Below are 22,291 nucleotides of genomic sequence, written 5' to 3'. Positions count from 1 at the left end.
GTTCATCACATCAGTTATGTAAAAATATGTTAAATAAAGCCAAGGTAATCCCAGTTTCAATTGAATAAAATAAACAACAAAACCTTTGTAAAGTTTTTAGAAAGAGAGAGAGAGGAGAAGGAGTAATCCAGGCTAACATGCAAGGTAGACCACATCTGCATAGCATCAAAAAAAACCAGACTCTGAGCAGGTTGATGGAACACCATCTCCTCTTATCTCCTCATACAAGGTGCTAACCTTGTAACTCAGTTACCCTCACCTTGAAACAAGCTGTTTGTCGCCTTGCTAGCCTGCAGGACAGCAGATGCAGACAGAAGAGACAAAAGGCATCAACATGTTTACAAGCTAGCGCACATCAGCTGCTAGCTTGCATTTGGTGAACTCGTGTGGAGCAGTGGTGTGCACAGCTAGAGCAGAGCAACTGATAGGTTGTAACATATTGTCGTGTGACAGCTTATTCATGTGTCAGAGCCCACAAATGAGTGTTGACTTTACCCTTGGAACACTAAAAAAAAATACATGTACATGGTGTGCATTATGGTTACAGATAATCTGTGTCATACACAATGCTATTCCTATGATTTTGCTACTGAGCACTGATCTTACTGCTAAGGACTTTCCTCAACTGGAAAATGGAACAAGTATACGTTTACATTCTCAAGCTGGTTTTCATATGTGTTTATGGACCATTTGTGCTGTATTTGTAGGCTCAAATATAGAATTTCAACCTCTCAGATGTAAGGGCATCAGCAGTGGTGAAGCACTTCTACTTTGAAGCCCAAGTTTCTTGTTTACAAGGGTTTGAATAAGGTTACATGGACTGGTAAAGAAAGGCTGATTCTGGACCTGTTTCCTAGTTGTTATGTTGATTCCTATAGCAAGAGAGCTGAAAACATTTGAAGAACATCCATGGAGTAATTTAGGTTGGAAGGGGCCTCTAGCAGTTGTCTAGTTCAACCCCCTCCTCAAAGAATGTTTGATTATATCAGGTTGCTCAGGATTGTTCCGGTCAACTCTTGAACATCTCCTAGGATGGAGATTCCGTCTCTTTGGGCAATCTGCTCCAATGTATGATCATCTTTATAGTGAATGTTTTTCTCCTAATATCTTATGATAATTTTCTGTGTCCCAGCTTAATGTCTTGTTGCCTTTTGTCCAGCACCATCTGAGAAATCCTGGAGTACCCAGATGGCTTCTGGATCACTCTTCACTGTAACTTGGATCTCTAGTAGAGCATATCTACATGTTTCACATGTGGCAGCTGCCTTTGGATTTCTCAGATGTCCAAAGGCAAGTCAAATGACACTAAGCACCTGTGTTTAGGATGCAGAATTGAGCCCATATTCAATGCAGCCACTTTGTCACCAGAAGCGTTATACCTCAGGAAACTGCTTTGCTTCAAAGCAGTAGGCCCGAACAGCCTCTTGAAAGAGCATGTAGTAAGTATATAAACACTATGTTTTCTTCCTCTTTGGGTTGTATGACAGATTCTGCGTTAAAGCATGCTCAGAACTATCCAAAAGTGGTTTATTCAACTGTTCACCATAAAGGATTTCAGAGCTATTGCTGAATTTCTCTTCATATGCACATGAATCTAGACAAAGGAGATGACAGTCCTTTCATGGCACTTTAGAAGTCAAACATGTGAGCTAGTCGCCATAGAATCATAGAATCACCAGGTTGGAAAGGACCCACTGGATCATCGAGTCCAACCATTCCCAACACTCCCTTAAACCATGTCCCTAAGCACTTCATCAACCCGTTCCTTAAACACCTCCAGGGAAGGTGACTCGACCACATCCCTGGGCAGCCTGTTCCAGTGCCATGGGTACCATCAGCAGAGAGAAAGAGATTAAGACAATCATATCTCTGAGCTATGTCAGATATCACCTTGTAGGTGCCTACCTGTGATTGGTGACTGCTGCCTGTCAAATCTCTTTCCGCTGACAGCAGCATCTCTCAAAGCTGAGACACCACAGTGGAGCTATTCATGTTAGAGGGTGGCTTCAGCCTGCTTGAGCTCGTGGGAAGTGGGTTCCCATGCTGTGGTATCGTGTGTCTGCTAATCAAGAATCCTGCAGCCAGAAATTCCTTGGGATAGTGGGAGCCAAAGTCAGAATCTTTTTCATCAGATCCCAGTTTAATCATACCCTGAGAGAGATGGGTACCAAATTACAGGGTGTGTTTGCCTCTTAAACCTGGAGGCTTTTCAGCTAAACAATAACAAGCTAAGCAGAAATCACTCAAAGAGAAACTTAGTGAAATGTAATCTCTCGGTTCAGGTTAGAAAAAAGGTGTCTCAGAGAGCAGTCTCTTCTCCGCACACAAGTGTCATTTGTCAAAGCTAGCACTTAGGTTTCTCCCCGAGTCCGCTTTATTTAAACTTGTAAACACAAAGTCCATCAAGTTAAAAGGATTTGTAGCAAGTAACTGAGAGCAGGTGATCATCCAGTGTCAGTCAAGGGAAAACAGCGCAGACACAGAGCTTTAGCAACCTGAGTAAAAAGCTAGGATTTTGCACATTTGACCTAAGAGGCCACCTGTATTACAACAAATGGGAGGTGTTTCCTTAAAACAAGATGAGAAAAGTGATTCTTGCTTCTCTTTGGCAGAAAATAACCTCTCTAATTCACGGCTAGAAATACAACCTGAAAGTAGCCCTCTCTCACCTCACACTGAGTGCTCTGTCATATGCTTGAAGAATAAGAAGTTTGAAGGTTTAAAAGACCAGTGAAATTACCTTCTGTGACAAGTCTTAGAAGTGGAGTAGTGGCATTTGGCAGAGCTTTGAGAAGACACTGATTCCATAGACTGAGTATGGGCTCAGTTGCATCTATGGATTCCTGTTAGAAACGGAATCTACGGCAAAAATGGAGAGAGAGAGGGAAAGATATTCTTCAGTATCACAGCTATAATATTGGGCAGCAAAGCTGTGTTAAACATCGTTGTTCAGAAGAAAGGAAGCAGGAAACATGTGGACCAGTTGGAGCATGTCCAGAGGAGAGCACAAAAATGATACAAAGAATGGAACACCTCTCCTGTAAGGGAAGGCTGAGAGTTGAGTTTGTTCAGCGCAGAGAAGAGAGGGCACTGGGAAGACACTATTTTGGCCTTTTAGTACTTAAAGGGGGTTTACAAGAAAGATGGAGACAGACTTACTAGCAGGACCTGTTGCAATAGGACAAGGGGTAATTGTTTTAAACTGAAAGAAAGTAGATTTAGACTAGAAATTAGGAGGAAATTCTACATTGTGAGAGTGGTGAAACCCTGGCACGGGTTGCCCAGAGAGGTGGTAGATGTTGCATCCCTGAAAACTTTCAAGGTCAAGTTGGATGGGGCTCTGACTAACCAGATCTGGTTGAACATGTCCCCGCTCACTGCAGTGGGGTTGGACTATATGACCTTTAAGGTCGCTTCCAACCCAAATCGTTCTATGATTCTATTAAATCATCTAACTGTGTGACTCTCTCCATGTTGAGAGCCAGAGAGCTGGCCAAGTCACCATTTCGTTTTCTGGATACACCTCATTGTCCTGAAGCCATGAAAGAATTACAGATATTAAACTAAATTGCTCTTTTGGTCTAAATGTTATGTCTGGTCAACACAGTAACTTAACTTGAGGTCCTTTGTTATTGTTTGGGGCTTTTCAGAGTGCCCTTCCAGACAGGGTAAAGCTTGCTGGTTCTTCAGGAAGTGGAACTGACTGCATCCTTCATTTCCTGCTACGAAAATTTTAGTTGTTAAACAGCTGCAGAACTCTTCTCAGACAAAGTGAATCTGCTTTACTTGTGAAAGGCAATCAACAGATGAAAAATAAAATATAGATATCCCCAATATTATCTAACCCTTCATATTCATTAGAGGTTGATGTTCAGTTGTCTGCTTGTCTCTGCTGCCTCTTCACAATAAAACACTTCCAAAGGCTTGTGTTAATGATTATTTCCTATTAAAATAATGCTGATTTATTCTGAGGTGTATTGCACAGCATTATACAGAAGTATAGCAATTTCCTTTTTCTTACATCACCTGCTCAATGTTCTTTCTTTTGGAGTGAAGAAATGAAACCATCCTGTTCTCTTTTGCCAGAATTGCAGTAGTGAAGATTCTGCCACTCAGTTTATGTCTCCTTCATGATGGCTATGTGCCGTGCATTTAGCCAGGCATCAGCACAGGGTTTGCAATGTACACCTGGCCCCATGTTGCCTTTGTATGTTCAGTCTGTGATCCACCAGATGCTACAAAATAGCTCCCAGGTAGAGAAATGCTTATGCTTTCCTTCCCTCTATCCTCCTATGCCAGACCAACTGAAAATTACCTTAGTCTTCAAATCCTAGAGCAGTGAGCAGGTCAGAGCCACCAAGCCACTGCTCATGGGATTTTTGCCTTGCCTTCCAGCCCTGAGTATCAGTTATTGCTGCTACTAGAAACCAACTCTCACTTAAGGAGTAACAGGAACAGATTCTCTAAGGCAAATCAACACTACTACCGTAGTGTGTTGGTGCAACTCCGCAGAGTAATGCTTCATGTCTTGCTTGCCCTGTTCAAGGATCAAGTAGTGCTTGTAGTAAGGTGGAGACTTGCATAATGCTTTGGGACAGCAGCATTTCAAATTCCTTGGTAAGAGAAATTTTGGCAGTGCGCACTGGTGTTCTTAACACTCGCGTGTCCACCATCTGTCCACAACATGCCAAATAAAGCGTTAAGAGAGCTGGCAGGAGCCTGCGCTGATCTTTGCAAGCGTGTAGAGTTACTCGTAGAGGTAGCATCAGAGTTGTAAAGAGAATTCTAAAGAATCCAGGAGAACCCCAGAATGCAAACCTTTGTCTTTCCAAATGTTTGAGCTGGAGAGAAGGTAGTCGGGTGCTTTAAATTTTTTTTTTTCCTTTTGCCCACTGTTATGAGCCTTTACTTCATGCCTGCAAAGCTTTTATAGCACGAGGAGATTGTCTCCTGGGCATGGTGTGGGAGCTGTCTGCTTCCTCAAAACCATAAAAAATGATGCATTAATGTGCTTGCTATGTTTATGAAGGGAAGTGTTGAGATCTGAACACACCTGGGAAAACAACCATCGTAAATTAGCATTTACCATCACAGATAGATCCAGTCAAACAGCAGGGTCATCTTGAGGGACCACAAAACACTGCTAAAAAGATGAGAAAGTCTGCTGTACCCAAAAGGATTGGATAGCTGGTGTAATTTGCTACAAATCACCCAGCTTCTCTTCCTCTGTTTTATGATAACTGTTAATCAACCCTTCGTCAAGTAAGAGAACAAAATGACCAGTTCATATTTTCGGATTTCAGCTCTTTGCTGATTCCGTGTTGGGCGGTAACACTTGGGTATCAGCTGCTGCCTGTTGTTAGCAATGGGGCTGTCAGGAGGGTGGTGTGAACTCATGCCTTACAGCATCCAGAAGCAGGTGTTTGTTTTGTGATTACAGAAGGTGATGTGTCGTGAACTGGGGATCTAGCAGTGGCTGTGGGTTGTCTCAGCAGCTTGCGAGAATTCCTAGTCCTGTTGACTAGTCCTTAATGAAATGCCTTTCATTAGTTTCAGAAAGAAACCATGGAAGTGCCCCCATTTTTTGCTGAAATGAGGGAAGTTACTGTTGGGAAGGAGACATTGCTGTTATATAAGATGTGACAAAAGGTAGCATGAACCATCTTGAGAAAAGACAGGCTTGGACATGCATTTCACAAAGCATTTCTGAACCCGAAAAGATGCTTAAACAGAGTTTTGGCATCAGTGGTGAAAGTACAAATTCAGCAAAGCTCTGTCAGATCTGCTGTAGCACCTCAGGCAAACTCTTGCCTCCTATTTGGGGCAGAAAGTCCCCTTAGAAACCTAGTTTTGCCTGTGAGTGTGCTCAGGGTGCACAGAGCTCATGGCCACTTTCCTCTTGACTGGAATCTGTGAAACACACCTATATCTGAGTGAGATATCTAAGACCACTTTCCAAACTTTACTCAGATCATTTCTTGTATTCGGTCAATAGAATATGTCGGGGTAAACTTTTCAGCAGTAACTTAACACTTGCAGCAGTGTCAGGAAAAGCAAGAGACCTTGGTGACAAGATTAACGCAGCTGCTGAGGTGTGAACCCATTGCTCTGATAAAAATTTTCTAAGCTCTGACTCCCTTTTTCTTGGAGGAATCATTTTTGAGAGGTGCTTTGGCTCCTGAAGGAGACAGTTTTAGGCATGGTATTGCATGACCATTGATCAGGTGAAGCAACGAATGCTTACAGCCTTGTCTGAATGCCAGTCTCTCTACTGCTGAGATGGGCCCTCTGATGCCTTCCTCAGCTTCACGAATTTCACTCTATCAATTACCTGTTTTCTGTGCTGCTTTGCTGGATGTGCAGTGTGTAAGTCCCTTTGTTAAAAGCCTGTCTGGAGAAAGGAAGAAACTCATGAAGCCAGCTGCATCAACTGTATTCTCCAGAGCACTGATAAGTTGGGGAATGCTGTGAACTTGTAGATTGTAAACACATTATTGTAGTTCCGGTTTGTGCCTAGCTACTGGTGATTATCATGTGTTTTCTGTCATTTCCTCCTTCTTCTTCCCTTCTTTTTCATTTCATATGTTTGAGGTTTTTTAAACGAAAATGTAGCTGTGGATTAAAATGGTCTTTTTGCAGAATATTTCTGTAGTACTGGCACTGCAGAACTCTGCTTCTGCATTGGAGCCGAGGAAATGCTGTAATTCAAATACATGATTACTATTACATGTGACTGTATTATTTTGAACTTACAAACACGTGCTGAGCACTTAGAGAAAGATGTGAAGGCAATTCCTTTCCCAGGCTGGCAGCAACACATTTTAGCCAGGATACAGTGAATGAGGACCTTATTCAGAAAAAAAAGTCAAAACAGAGCAGGTGGGATAGAAAGAGCAACGAGAACATTAACAGCTAACAGAATCACAGGGAGTTGACAGTCACATTGCTATTGTTCCTTACATTTGTGTTTTGTTTTCCATGATTCCTTACAGTGGGGCCAAATGCTACAACTCTTTTGTTGAATAGGTAAAATTGTTCTATGTGTAGCGCTGGAGTAAAAACCTATTTGTTCCACAAATCCAGTTGAAATAAATTGAGCGTTGGTCCTTAGCTCCAGGCAGAGCATCATTACCTGTGTAAAACTTCATCTGCACATTATTCACGTGAACAATAACTTGTGTTTTGTGCAGAAGTACTGAGGCATTCCTTTAGTGCTGCTTCACCGGAGCTTAGACCAGAGCTGGAAAGGTAAAATCCGATTTGCACAAGGGTAAGACTAACAGTCTCTTAGCTTTCCCTTCCAGCATCTGCATTTTAAACCCTCCCCACTGAAACTCTCACAGTAATACATCCAAAAGCATCACGGGACAAGACAGGTAGTGTCCCTGCAAAAAGTGATAATGTTGCCTGGTGTATGCCACAGAAAATAAAAGGAAAGATAAGAACTGGATGAGGTGCGAGACGCAAATATTTGTATAATCAGAGCATTTTATGTTTTCATTGACAGTGAAAATATTCCTGAAAGACAATGGGATTTTATTGTTATTTTTCTTTCTAGTTTTGCTTTGCCTAGTACAGTTTCTCACAGAGGCTCTTCCTGCTGTAGTCAGTGGTAGATATTCTCATGATTTTCAGCAGGAGCAATCCTTGAGTTTGTCACAAACAGTCTCCCATATTTACCCTAATAAGGTTTCTTGGGCTCAGTTCCTCTTGACTGCCTGTGTTGGGGACTTCCAGTGCGCGTCATGGTCCACAGGATGCTCTCTGCCTACAAACAGGTCCATCTCTACCTGTGGCCTGCCTGTTCCAGCCTGACACTTGACATGCAGCACCTGTCAAAGTCTGCTTAAACACATAATAACACCTCTGGCTGAAGGTTATTTGCATTCTGTTGTTGATGTTAGCATGACGGATTTTTGTTGCAGCATCCATAACTCTGTAGAAATGTTCTATTATTCAATCTCAGTGAGCTAAGTTGCTGCCCATTAAATCAGCCAACACAATTGTAGTGCTATGAAAAGTCACAGCTAATTTGAAATTTTATTAGCTCTCTGCTGATCTTGTTTACTTCAGAAGCAGTCTTTCAAAACCAGCCCTTCTCTTCTGTACGAAAATCTAATTCTTGACACCTAGTTGGTACTGTGTGGTGGTGGCTGAGGGACTTGGAACCTAGACTGCATGAGGCCTGAAAGAGGAATGAGACTGCTGTGGGATTTGTGAGCACTTTGTAGCCAGCAAGTAAAGCAGCGACCCAAGGAATGCAGGGACAGTTGCCCCATTGCTGCTGGAGAGTAATTTGTAGGATAACAATGGCTGTCAATGTGACAATTAGGTTTTGTTCTGGGGAGGGAATATATCACACTCATCATAGTTTAGAAGTCAGCCAAAAGATCTGCTTCTTCAAATAAGAAGTGGTATTCAACAGGTACACTATCAGTTAATGGCTGGTTGCACACCTTAGAATCTTAATCCATTCCAATCAAAGGAGGCTTTCAGGGAAGCTAGAAAGTCTGGATGTGAACGGTTACACACAAGCAAGACAGTTACAAAACCCCCTTGGTTACTCAATGCCTGCCCTTTCCTGCCGGCTCACCAGAAAGGTGCATGTCCCATTTAGCCAATCACCTGGCAGATGTGGTGCTTACCAACCAACTTTATGTCTATCATTACACACCTGAAACAGGTTCAATTTATTTGTTGACTCTTTTGAGAAGAAATTGACTTTTGGCTTGGATCCTGCAAGTCCTTGTGGTAAATAGCAGAGAACATCTTATAGTGATGCTCCAGTGCACCTGACGCTCTAGTGGGCAGAGTGAGCAAGACACAGCCCTAAGTTCTCCACACTGACCCTAGTAGCTCCAAATTTTCAAAACTTCTGCTTGGTTTGCGTGGCTGTATTTTTTTGCCTGCTATTTAAACACTCTGAAGGGCACAATTTTCAGGAAGTGATGGGTCACATACAGTGTTTGAAAGCCAAGTAATTTTAGTTCATCTTAAGTTTGGCATCCAAGTGGAAGGTGGTTGTGATATTGACTATCTTGTGAAACTCCTTCTGAATTAGGTCAACATTCAAATCTATTGTCATTATCTAAGGTAGCTGTCAGAATTTCTGCAGTGAGAGTGTTTTAAGCCAGCTAGTAGCAATTGGTTTACAGCTAGTATTAAGCGGCATGCTTGTTAGGCCAAAGTTGTGCTCCAAGAAAGCACAGATAGCTTCAGAGTCTAATCTCTTCCATGAAACAATACTTGCATGGAGAATAGGCTGAAAATATGTTGCATATACAGATCTTTAATGAGAATTGTGGTTATTTCATTGGGTCATGCTGGCACTTTAGAGCCATTTGGGACTGTAACAGATATTTTGTGAACAGAAAATAAAAAGACAGTCTCAGCTGCCAAAGAGTTTACAGTCTAAGGTAGTGTTTGGAAGAGCTCACTGATGGGACTGGTGGATTCACAATCTTTAAAATGGGATAAAGTGTCTTTCTAAAACCAGTATTCCAAGTCCACCTACAAGAAGTGAGCTTGATATAGTAATTCCATAGTAAAACTGGTTTGGTGATATATGGACTGCAGATTGTCTGATCAAAATAGACTCGGTCCCCTAAAATATACTCTTAGTTGAATAAATTGGAACTGCTTTATCCTAAATGGCAAAAAGAAAGGAATATTTTCTGCTAATCCTATTCATTTTCCTTCATGCCTGTCCCTCTCTGAAGAGAATGAGAAAGGGCTCACAAGTTGACCTCCAGAGGTCCCATCCAGCCTTACTCAGTCTATGATTACATAAGTCTTAGTGAAAGATGCAATCCATTGATCACATTATTTACCAGATGTCGGAATGTCTTGCCAATGGCTCAGTGGCTTCACAAAGGCAGTGATTTGATTCACCCTATGGTAGCGCTAAGATTGCAAAAGGTATTTATTTAATGGCTTTATACAAAGGAGGTGTGACTAGAGTTTTATTTTTTGCAGGATGGCCAGCCTGAGTGTTGACACGTGTGTCTATATAAGATGCATAAAATGTCTCAAAGACGTAAAAACTCTTATTATGTGAAAATAATGGGGAACACAAGAGATGGTTTAAAATCTGGCTCAGTGACAGATCTCCACATTAATTTGTTAATTGAAAGGCATTCATGACTGAAACCGTTTCTGAAGGAGTCCCTTGAAACTGGTTTCTGTATCCAGCCCTATTCAGCATTTTCATCATTGTCTGAAAAAAATCTTCAGGTCACCTAAAGCTTAATATGGTGGTAAATAACATACCCAGATCATTTTGACACAGAGTGATCTGACTCATATCACTACAAGGCCACAATCAAACAAAATGTGTCTCAATGCAGGAAAATGCAAGATAATACCCCTGGGAGCAAAGAAAGCATGTTATACTTCTGGGCTGGGAGACTCTTGAAAAGCAATTACTCGGAACAGGATTTAGAGGTCACTGGAAATAATTGTCTCAACATGAGTTCTCAGTGCAAGACTGTTGCTAAAAGGCTACTGTGAACTCTGGAAGTATAAAACCCCAAAAGTTGGGAAGTGCTCTCTCTTCTGTACCCAGTATTGCTGCCGCAGTTCTGTGTCCAGTATTGGTGCTTACACAAAACAACAGATAAGAAATTGATGGAAAGAGATCAAAGGATGCCACACACACAAAAAAATACAGCATCTGGAAAACAAACCTTAAGATGGCAAGTTTAATCTTCCTCAACTGTTCATAGAAAAGGTTTGGAATGGGTTGTTGCTCTGTGTGGAGGGACTTGTACTTGGGAAAGACATCTGAGCATGCAGGGCAGAAAGAAATGTTGGTAACGTTGCCGACAAAGGCAAAATAAGTTCCAGTGGTGGGATGTTGGAGTTACACAAATTCCACCATGAAATAAGACGCCGTTTCCTAGCAGTAATTAAGCATTTTAATAGCTTACCAGAGGAAGTGGTGGACTCACTGTAATCAACTGTCTTTGATATACAAGATATCTTTCTAAAAGACAGACTTTAATCCAGTTCGCAGGGAGGTGAGGGGGAGCAAAATTTGAATAGCCTGTGTATACAGGAGGTCAGATAACCTGATTGTAGTGGCCCCGACCTTAAAGCATAGGATGTTAACCTCCTTCTGTTACTACTCTTTGAAACTTCTAGAGTGAATTCTAAGGAAAATTTGCCTTTATGCTTTATGAATTTCAAAGGTGTGTTTTATTATGACTTCATATTGTTCTATGGTATACCTTGCTGCTGCTGCTGGCTTCCCACAATTAGTTTTGTCTATCTGAACTGTCAAGGCATGACTTTTATTTTGCTCTGTTTTTATTTTCTGTTAACCCATGCAGGTCCCAGAATGCCTTGTTCTTCATGGCTAGGGAGCTTCTTCCAAATACCGCTGTATCCTTACTCTTCTGATGGATCCAGTGAGAGATCTCAGATGAGAAGTCATAGTTGTCTACAATTTCATTCTATCTCCTTCTAATTCACTGTAGGGCACTACTTGGATCACTTGTGGACCACAAAGAAAACCACAAGAAAACAATAGTCAGATGGAGGCATCACTATTTATAACACAGGCTTTAACTTAACTCTTGCTGTTCTCTATGTTTCAGACAAAAATGGCCTTTATATTTTCAAAGCTAAAGAAATGCTTTGCCCTGAAACTGCTGTTGATTTTAGAGATACCTGAGTAGCTAAACCTCATTTTGACTCTTGAGAACCTTAAAAGCTTTAAGATGTCTGTGACAACCCCAACTTATTCCATACCAGCCTGAAATACATTAGTTGAAAGGCTTATCTGCAGATGAGTCCTCAGCATTCCAAACTGTACAAAACAGTGTGTGCATCTGGTTTTCAAACCTTTATCTACTGTTTCCTGCAAAGATTACATTTTCTTGCTGTCTTGCAGCTTTAGGTCTCAAAACACTTTACTGATCCCTGGAATAAAGACAGGGTAACGAAGAGGTATGGTACAGCCGGTTTGTTGTTCTCTCAGCAGAGTGTCTGTGCCTTAGAAAACATTATTAATGTGTCGAAGAAAACGACATCTTGTCTTGCTGGAAACTGTAGTCAATATCATAATAGGACTGGTTTGTTGTTTCTTTTCCGTTTCTTTTTTTTTCCTATTAGGTAGCTATGGACAAGTATATTATATCTATGCAAGTCTTTATTCTGTGAATGATCTCTCAAACTCCATTTGAGATTTGACCTTCCAGAATCCCACTGCCCTAATCATCTGCAGCAAGCCATTTTTTTTAATGGGCAAATAAAATATAATTAGTTCTTTTTTGTTATCACTAGTCATCAAGAGAAACGGCAGATGGGTAAGTTTTGTGCCTAAGCTGATAAATTTTTGTTGCAATTTTGCAAAGAGTTATAAAGATGTAGGGATATCAGAACAGACAGAGGTAAGGATAATGGATGGGATTTTCAGAAGTACTTTTGCTAATCTAATGCTGCTCCCATTATCATTAATGGCAGGCACAGAGCACTTGTGAAAATGACTCTATGTGTGTGTGTGTGTCTGTGCATCTACATGGAGCAGATATTCATTCCACTTTGACCCACATATAGACTGGAAGCTCGGGGAACACTGAACAGATTTTTTGTTGAGTTTTCTGTGTTTGGGTAACCACATGAAATGATGTTGCCAGTGATATTCTATGGCACTAAAATCTTCCAGGAGTGAAACAGGTGTAACTCAACAGAATCCAAGTCCATGATGTGTAAGCCATCGTAAGTACTACAGCAATAATAATCAAGCAGATTCTTATCCTTTTTATTTTACAGTAAATCCAAAGTAATGCCAATAACATTAATGAAAGGACTTCAAATTCATACTGGTAGAACTGGGATAAAACAAGCTTAAGAGTCTGCAGAATGACAGACTGTCTTCGTTTAATTTACTGTATCTTGGAAATAAAAAATGTATTATCCTGAGAACTCCAAATCTCATCCCACTTCAGGAAAGACCTGCCTCTGAGGAGAATTTTGCTATCCAAACACATTCATTTCTTGCCTCTGTGCTGAAATCATCAGTAGGATGCTAGCTGTAAAGGTGATTTCTCTGATACATAGAGCTCCCAGCAACTACGCTGAGACTCATTTCACATAAGTCTCTGAACAGCCTTCATGTGGTGACAATTTTCATTCACTATCAAACTGTCTTGCTTGAACTGATGAGTTGGATGTGAAGGGCTCTGAATCCCATTGCTCCAGAACAAAAACATCCAGTTCCCTTATCTGATTTAAAGATCTATCTCTACTACATGCTAACAACTTTTATTTCTAAATGTGATGCTTCATCAAACCTTTTCTGAGCATTTTTTTTGTTTTTCCTCTCCTGTCATTGCTTTTTACTAAGCTGTTTGCAATGAACAACGGCATCTCAAAATGAACTGCAGAATGCTGCTATTATGGTGGGAGGAGGAGTAGTACGGTCTGTGCATCTGATGACTTGACAGATATGCAAGCCCTCATTTTACTACACTACGCTTGGCAAGCTTTTCTCACGTGTGCACACTGCTATTATTGTTGTTATTATTAATTTAGTAGTGCTGAAAGTACAAGATGTATATCCTGAGAGTTTGAGGTCATCTGTTACTCTGTGTCTGCATAGAATAAATGTGACAAAGGCCAAAGAGATCGAACTTCCCTGCAAAATCTCCCTTACTTTCTGACCTGCAGAATCTAGCCAGAATCTTTAATGGGTTGCATGGATAGATCTCTCTGTAACCATGGTATATACCATGGTTTTATTCACTAATTAGTCCTTCTGAAAGCTACTTTGAAACCTTTGGTATAATGCAACGTGCCTGTGATTAGTGCAGGGAACAGAACTAGTGTACAAAAGTAATTTGTGTATTGACAGGAAAGAAAATATCTTTTGGGGCACTAGAGTTACCTGGGTCACTGAGGTGTGAAATGGCATATCCCAGAATTAACCTCAAAGATGCTTATTTTAGGGTGTAATCTCATGTGTATGTGTGTGTTTTCATAAATTACATATTAATGCATATTAATGTTACTTGTTAATGCATATTTGAGGTTCTTTATTGGGGATTTAAGGGAACATTCCTTGTGTTCTATGTAGGTGTAAATTCACGTACTCCTGTTGTATGCCCCCTGAAGTCTACAACACTCCATGTTACCATTGTTCTTAAAAATTCCTTACCCTTCTGCAGATGGCCTTGTGGATTGCATGGACCCAGACTGCTGCTTGCAGCCACTGTGCCACGTCAATGCTCTGTGCCTGGGCTCCCCAGACCCTCTGGATATCATCCAGGAGACACAAGCCCCCATCTCCCAGCAAAGCTTGCATTCATTCTACGATCGGATCAAGTTCCTGATCGGCAAGGACAGCACTCACGTCATCCCAGGAGACAATCCATTTGAAGGAGGGTAAGTGAATTTTGGGTTTGGCCACTTGGCCATTTTAAGATAAGAAAGGGCAGCAATATGCAGAACATGGAAGTTGTCTAAGGAAACAGATATCTGAAGAGTTTTGTAGCTGATGTAATTCTGCTGACTGTGTCCTCATCTGCAATGTCCTGCCAGCCGGTAAAACAAGATGTTTCTCTCTCAACACATATGGGCAGTTGCATCTTTCCTGCCTTCTCTTATTTCAAGGAGTGAAAGCCATCCATTCAGCAGGGCTTTTCTAGTTCATGTGACTGACATTTTCCACAAGTATTTCATAAACAGCAATAGTAAACTTTCTTCCATTGACAGAGCCAAAAGAGCGAGAAACTAGAATAGTATTTACAATCTGTAGTGTGACTACTAGAGACCTCAAAGAAATGAAGAAAATCTTAGAGTCTAGGGAGGGCTATTAGAGTGATTTCCAATATAAACTATATAGTTTAATATAGAATTGTTTTCATACTGAGATGTTCTTTATCACTGCAATCATCATCAAGAAGCAGGAACTGGAAAGAAACTTTATGCAGTTCACTTTTGTGACTGCATCTCAGCCATTTATTTAAGCACATACCTGGCTGTCTGGAGTGATAAAAAAAATAAATAATAAAATAAAAAATAAAAAAAAAAAAATTTGTGCCTATAGCAGGACACTGTAATACATACCCTGGAGTGTCAGAATCTCGGATCATTCAGTGTCTGCCCTGAATGTTGCCTTTCAGAACAGGAGGTGATTCTCAACACTTAGGTTTGGACTTCTGTGAACTGCACCCAGTCATTAACTGACTACTTTCAGTTTTCCCACACACATCAGTGAGTAGGTTGATACTGAAAATATACAACCCTCATGTTTACATGAATATTTATTTCAGCACTTGCATCTCAGCTGGCCTCTCAGGCCCTTCTGGTACACTATGTATCTGCATGGCAATGTACCTGCTCTCCATGCCCTACATTGCCATGCAGCTGCTACATTGTGTACCACCTCCCATGTATCTCGTCTCTGGTGGTGTACTGGCTGACCTCAGACAGCAACCACTTAGAAGCACAATGATGTCAGGGAGTTGGCCTGATGCGATAGTTTCCATGATTTGTCTTACTGTCAAGCCCTTCAGAGTCCAAGAAAACTAACAACACCAGTGGGTCAGGTAAAGGACAAACACTCATTGTGTCACAAACTATTGTACTTCATCAGTATTCTGAAGATTGCAGGTTCTGAAAACTGAGCAGTCCAGACTCTGGACTAGATGTAGTGCAGTGTATTTTCTTCTGTCAGTTGTGATTTGTTGCTGTAAAATCAGGCTTCGGAATATATAATAAAATAGATTAGATTCACAATTTCATTTTTTTAATATATATTTGGGGTTACAATTCCTCAGCTGAGCTCACAGTCGGTAGCCTTTCCACAGAGGACTCTGTTATCAGATCCGTGTGTATCTGTTCTGATTGGTAGAGAGTTTTGGTAGACAAATGTCGGTCTTTAATGAACTTTTCTGTACAACTAAAGAACTATAGGACTCTTCATACGTATGTCATAAAAAAAATTTGCAACTTCTCTTTAAAGGCTGCTTGCATTCATCAGGACACAGAGTTGGGGAAAATAATGGGAATTTCTCATTTATGTGATGAATTTGTTTCTGAGGGAGCTAGCAGAGCACCAGCAGAAAGACTGTCATTTAAGGTCAGCTAAACTCCTGCCAGAGTTACGTACATTTCACAGATCTGATGGTAATCTCTGTGTAGGAAGGCATCACTAACTATCTGTAGATGTCCTGCTAAAGAATTTGGATTCAAAGGGATCACCTGCTAGCAGAATTGTTTATCTGGCATATAGATTAGTAGAGTGAGGGAATGTAAAGGTTCAAATCAATAGGAAGGGTTTTAATGATTGCTTTTCATTAACTGCAGTGGAACTAATAAATGGGGCTCCTTGTTCAATTTAAATTAATGTTAAGAATTATACAGAGATAGCAATGATTTATGAGGTTGCCATTCTTAAAATATCAGCGTAGGGTGTGTATCACTAAATATGATCTCCAGATACGTCCCCACAAGCTGTGATTGTATTGCATCTTTCAAGTTAAGTATTTTGGCTCATCACAAGTGTGGTTGCAAATAACAGTGAAGGACATCAACAGAAGGTATATTTTGCTCCAAGACAACACCGCAGCACAAAGTCCAGGCTTATCAGTCTGTTGGGTTGCTAAAATGCCATTACTCTTTGAGGATCTTAAAAGACATTGTGTGTTCCTGTTAATTCTCAAAGATCCTATAGATCTGGAAAAGCTCAACCATGGCAAGTGTTTTTTCTGCTTACTTGGTTACTCTTTGTAGTTTCAGTCATCTGTTTTCACCATCTAGATAGGTGAACCTTTAAACAGCTGCCTGTTGTTACCCTGGAACTGGCAGTCCTTCAGCAGTGGCCTGACAGTGACTGCTCCATGGAGGACCACAGGCTGGAACCCTCTGGACTCAGTTAGTATGGGCAAATGAAACTGACCGTGTTTGCAAGCATGGAGATGCCCTTTCTTCAGCACCATTCTTGCTCCATTTGCTTTTACAACAAACAGGTGATAATAGCCCTCTTATCCATGGAACTGCTCAGTGTTTCCATGAAGATCATAGCAGCAGCTGGTGTCCATGAACCATTTTCTTCTCTCCTTCCAGCTGCTGGCTCTGTAGCTTCCCCACTTGTACAGCAGAGGAGACAGCAGAAAATTAGTTTGTTCTGATGGAAAGCTCCCACATCTTGCTTAGGATGACCCTCTCCTTTTCATCATTGGGCTGTGATTCATGAAGCTATAGATCAGGCCTGTAGATTGCTGGTCATGGGAAGTCCTACGTCTTTCTGTCCTAGTGTCATCATCTTCATTGTTTAGGGTTTGAGTTGGATCCGTGCTACTTGCTGTGAGGAGTCCCATAAGCAGGCAACACAGGGTGGTGTGGACTCTGCCGTGGTGGTTTGATGTCCTGCAGAGACACCTGTGGCACAGGCATCCTCATCATTCAGGTCAGGGATTTCAGGAACCACAGCCTACTCCTCAGTGCTCTACCAGGTCATGGCTGGCTGTTTATCACCCCTGGGGAACCACAGCACATTTGCATTCGTGTGTGGCCTGTGCAGAAGTGGCAGCAGTGCGAAGCAGATGACTGAATATCTATGCAATGTATTTCCTAGGCTTCAGAAACGCCACTTAGCTACCCTTTAGAGAGAACAGCAGTGCACATCACCTAATGGATACAAATAAATGAATGCCTTATGACAGCTAGCCTTTGAGTGAATTTATTATTGAATTACATTCCAGCTTTTTAAGAACAAGCTGAGCTGACAAGCTCTCTCAGCACTGCAGAAGAAAAAGAAAGACAATGATAAATTACTCTGATAGATAAAGGTAAAGACCTTGTCTCTTCTAAAATACCAGCAATTATATATTATTCATGTTTGGGAAGAAAAAATAATCATTGCCCATATTGAAATGAGTGTTTATGATGATAAAGCAAGTAGCTAAATTAAATTCTGAATGCACAGAATGTCTTTTCACATCATTTTGATGAACAGATAACAAGTACTCTTGTGCTACTTGATCGTTCTTGTATTGATTTTGAAACCACTTACTCTTGCTGTTTGCTTTGTATTTCTAAGCCATTCTTAGTTGTCCATCACCATAAGGAGCAGTGCAAGATGCAGTGGTGTCAAGCTGTTGACTTTCAAGTAGGACACCTGATATATTTGTTCTCTCTTGAGGGACAGTGTCAGAAAACTGCAAGAACAGGTTAAAGTCCTGATCCACAGAGTCTTTTATGTTAAATGTTGGCATAGGATTAAAGTACTTCAGAAAGCTGTGTACAGGATTGGCGTTTGCTGTCAAGACTATTCAAAAGAAATCAGGTGATTTTTAAGTAGGTATGTTTTATACCACTTCTTTTTTAGGACAGGTTGTCATATCTACTTTCTGCCAGCAGTATTAACCCATCCCAATTACATGGTACATATAACCAACTGAGTTATAAAGACACATCAGAGAGCAGGCTCTGGTATTAGCTGCATGAGTAGTCCCTTGTCGTCCTCAGATCAGTAGTCTAAGTACAAAAAGTAGTAAGTTTTAATGGTTTAAAATTATGATCAGGATTAAATTTACACATTTCATTTTCCACTACTGAGTTACAAGGTATCTGTAAACATGTGACTCCACTGCTTGTGTCTCAGGCTGTACAGCGTACCTTACTGACCCAGCTGGAGAGGGTTACACATGCACTGTTAGATGCCAAGATAGACAGGTATGCTGTAAATCTATTTTACTATAAATAAGTAAATGGATGGGGTTTATTGTCACAGTTAAACTGCATCAATCCCAAACCCCATCAAAACCAAAACTATGAGTATCGATCGTGGCCAAAGAGCAAGTAAGAGAAAAGAGGAGGATCAAAATGGCTTTCAAAATGTTTTGGTAGTCCATTTGACTCAATCCTGAGTGATTTTGAAGAATATTAGAATGTTATCTTGGTATCCCTGATGGAAGACGTTCAAAGCATCTTCTCTTTTCCTTTTGCCCATTTCTTCCTGCACCTGGAGGGCTACAGTTTCTCCCCAGCAGATCTTCCTGAGCTTCCTTCACAGGGAAACCAAAGTGCTCTTTTATTTTTGTACTGTTCCCTCAAGACAGTGTGATTTTGATTCAGCAGATTAAGAAAAACTTCTTTTCTAGATGAAGATGGTTAGAAGGCAAAAAGCCCAAACTCAGCAGGTGTAGCTTTCTGCTGATGATTTCTTCCGAGTTGGCTGGTCCAACCCATGGCTTTGGTCCAGCTCCAGCAAGATGTGACTGCTTTTGGCTGGCAGCAAAATACTGTAGGTCAGATGCACACACTGAACTGCAGACACCCCAAAAGTGATGCAGGAGCTCGCAGAGCGCAGCAGCTCTACAGGTTAGGGCAGCTTTGAAAAATAAACATTGCATCTGATTAAGACTGTGTCATAGGTATTAGACACCATTCAGCGTTCCTGAGAGTGAGCGCTCATGGCATAGCACAATACCTACATTGGTGAAAATGGGGTCATATTTTTCCATATTTTAAACCAAGCTAACACAGCACCGTTTCAAGCTCTCTCCTTCCCAGCGTTACTGTATTCCAAAGGCGTTGTTCTGCTTTTGCTGCTTTCTGCTTAAATGAACTACTTATTAGCTACAAATAATAGCTTTTTGAAATATAGAATAAATAGGAATTTTCAAAGACTAAGTGGGCTTTCTTTTGGTAATTATTCCTTTTAAGCGCAGAAATGCATACTTTTAAAACCTACCTTTTCAGTGTACAGGGCATATATATATATATATATGGCTTTTCAATGTTTACCTTTTTCTTTTGATTTTAAATTATATAGTATTTCAGCTTAAAGTGATTTTTTGAGTTGGAGTTGGCATTATTTCCATATAATAAACTAATGCAATATATGCAGCTACTTACTTCCATTTGTGGAATTTGTACCCACAGGACTCTCTGAAAGCAAAGTTCTTATCCATTTTTATGTTTCTTTTCACAACATAGATAGTATAATCAAAAGTAATTAAACTCCTCTTTCACAAGTGGCAGTAGAAGAAGTCTTGTGTACAGACATTAGAGAAACTAGGGCACAGTTTTAAATAAATATTGAGCAACATTGGATATTTATTACCAAGCACAAACTCAGGTAGTATCTGCCTAGTGTGATTTAGGCATGCTCCCAGGATCAGGCAAGGCAGCTGATATAAATGGTTCACCATCCTCTACCTGGGATTAAAATGTCTAAGGTGATACCTCTGTACCTACGAGCTCTTGAAGTGTGCAGAAAGCAAAGCTCAAGCCTTCAAAACTCACGAGCAGAAAAACAAAACTCCTAATGAGGTAAGTATCTCCCAAATTACACAGGTGCTAATGCGCACGTTTGGTTTTAGGATACCAAACTATGACATATATATGCTGATGTATTCTCTTGGATCTGGCATGCAGGTATTTGATAAATATTTATTCACTATTCACTGTACTTTCCTCTGAAAGAGAGAGCAGCTCACATGCTTATTGTTTACATTACTCTTTGATAGACAAGTCTGCTGTGTTAACTATGAGCTGAGTCAGTATCTCCATTCAGTATAACAATATCATTAGAAACAGCATATCCTGTTCAGTAGAGAGATCTGATTATTTCATTACTGCATAAGGCTTCTTCAGTTTAAATACTGGCTCACTGTTGTAACGATTCTCATGTTAGACACTGGCATGTTCAGTCTGCAAAAAGCTGGAGCTTTCTGCTTCAAGCTTTTTGCTGCCTCACCTCTGCAGTGGTTTGCTGACCGTAGATCAGACTGGAGTGCTTAAGCAACCATCAGCCAGCTCAGTGTAAAATCTCCTTTCCCACTTTAAACTGCAGGGGAAACTGGTGTGGTCTTATCCTATGAGCTTTGCACTGATGGGGTGAGGGTCTGTGTTGCCAGATCAGCTTTGGGGCCATTGCCTCTGGCTGTAGGGTACTAACAGCTGTCAAAGTAAAGTTTTCAACCATTTCAATATATTAGGAAGAGTCTGTCCTTTGAATGTGTAATTTGCTTGCTAAACTGGTTGAAACCTCCTACATAAAAAAGCAATTCTAAGATCCCAATTATAAGGATTTGTATATGTTGTTGAACCTTTTTTCCTAATTCCTCTGGATTACTACAAAGCTATCAGACAGCTTATATGTAGTTAAAGAACTTCCCCTGTGTTCATCAAGAGACCTCATTTTATAATTAACCTGGAAATAACGTATTTATTCTTCTGTCCTGCTCAGTTTTGCTTTCATGGTGTCTCAAATTAAATAAAGGAATTGCTTTTATTTTGGATCTTCTGTGGAGCTGAATATGTGGCCACAGCTCACAAAGATAAATACCAGATGTAAAATACTATGACAGTACAGAACTGGTAAGCTCTGCAGATATTTTTTGTGAAGACCTGTCATGAATATATTATTAATCTCTGAAAGTTATTACACCATAAAGTCTTTACCTCTCATAGAAATAATGGTTATAGGATCACTTCTGAAAAATTATGAAATGAGCATACATCAGTATTAGGTGAAAAAATTATTTTGCACCTTATGAGCTACTGAACGCTTGACTTGGATTTTACAGACCTAAAATAGGAGTGTGATTCTGTTTTGTTGAGATCTTGTGCAAAGCAAGAGAATGTTTCTTCAGTTGTGCTGGGGTAAAGGAAAAAAATCAACTTTTAAAGTGTTCCTTAGTCAACCACATTGTGAATAAAATGATTTCTCACTGAAAAATTGCACGAAAGCACAGCCCAGTTTTATTATGCATTGTGTTTCATCTAAAACTCTGTTCTAAAATACTTTCACTTAAACTTAGAGTTGGAGCCAGTTTTATAATTTTAGAGACCGGCATCACTATCTTTTCCTCTCTATTTTGTATTTGCTAAGCAGCCTTTCTGTATCCCTTATCCTCCCACCTTCACATTATAGTTCAACTGAGAAATCTTGGGATGCAAAAATAGTGAGTCAATGAGGCGTAGAGGCCCAAGATGTTCTGGATGGCAGAAATGGCATCTCTTTCCAACAGTGGCCAGATTGCTTGGCAGATCAGAGAGGAAGATTGTGCTTTCATAAAGAGAAAAAGGACACACATTGAGTAGGTGAATAAGGTTCAAATCTATAGAGAAGCTTTCAAAGCAATAAGAGCCAGAGTCTTTCAGGAATGGAGCCAACAGGGAGCTGTTTTGAGAGCAATGATCATTCAGTCATAGATTTTCAAGAACTTGTAGATGGTCCTCAAAAGATATTACATTTAGTTACTAAACTGCCATGCAGTAAAGATACCATCTTTTCTTTTTAAATGAGCTACAACAGGCAGACACTAATATTGCT

At 40.5% G+C, this 22,291-nt stretch overlaps 1 protein-coding gene across 10 annotated transcripts in view; it reads left to right on the top strand.

Moving 5' to 3' along the window:
- Positions 1–22,291, top strand: part of TENM4 (teneurin transmembrane protein 4) — a 606,655-nt gene that overhangs the window by 492,356 nt on the left and 92,008 nt on the right. For all 10 annotated transcript variants that reach the window (XM_054066504.1, XM_054066489.1, XM_054066498.1 and 7 more), the window contains one exon: positions 14,169–14,385. In XM_054066504.1, the coding sequence (XP_053922479.1) occupies positions 14,169–14,385 (217 nt within the window). The remainder of the gene's footprint in view (positions 1–14,168; positions 14,386–22,291) is intronic.

The sequence above is a fragment of the Cuculus canorus genome, chromosome 1, assembly GCF_017976375.1.
Source record: "Cuculus canorus isolate bCucCan1 chromosome 1, bCucCan1.pri, whole genome shotgun sequence".
In the NCBI taxonomy this organism is placed as follows: domain Eukaryota; kingdom Metazoa; phylum Chordata; class Aves; order Cuculiformes; family Cuculidae; genus Cuculus; species Cuculus canorus.
The sequence above is the reverse complement of the archived record's forward strand: the minus strand, read 5'-3'. Positions and strand labels throughout refer to the sequence as shown.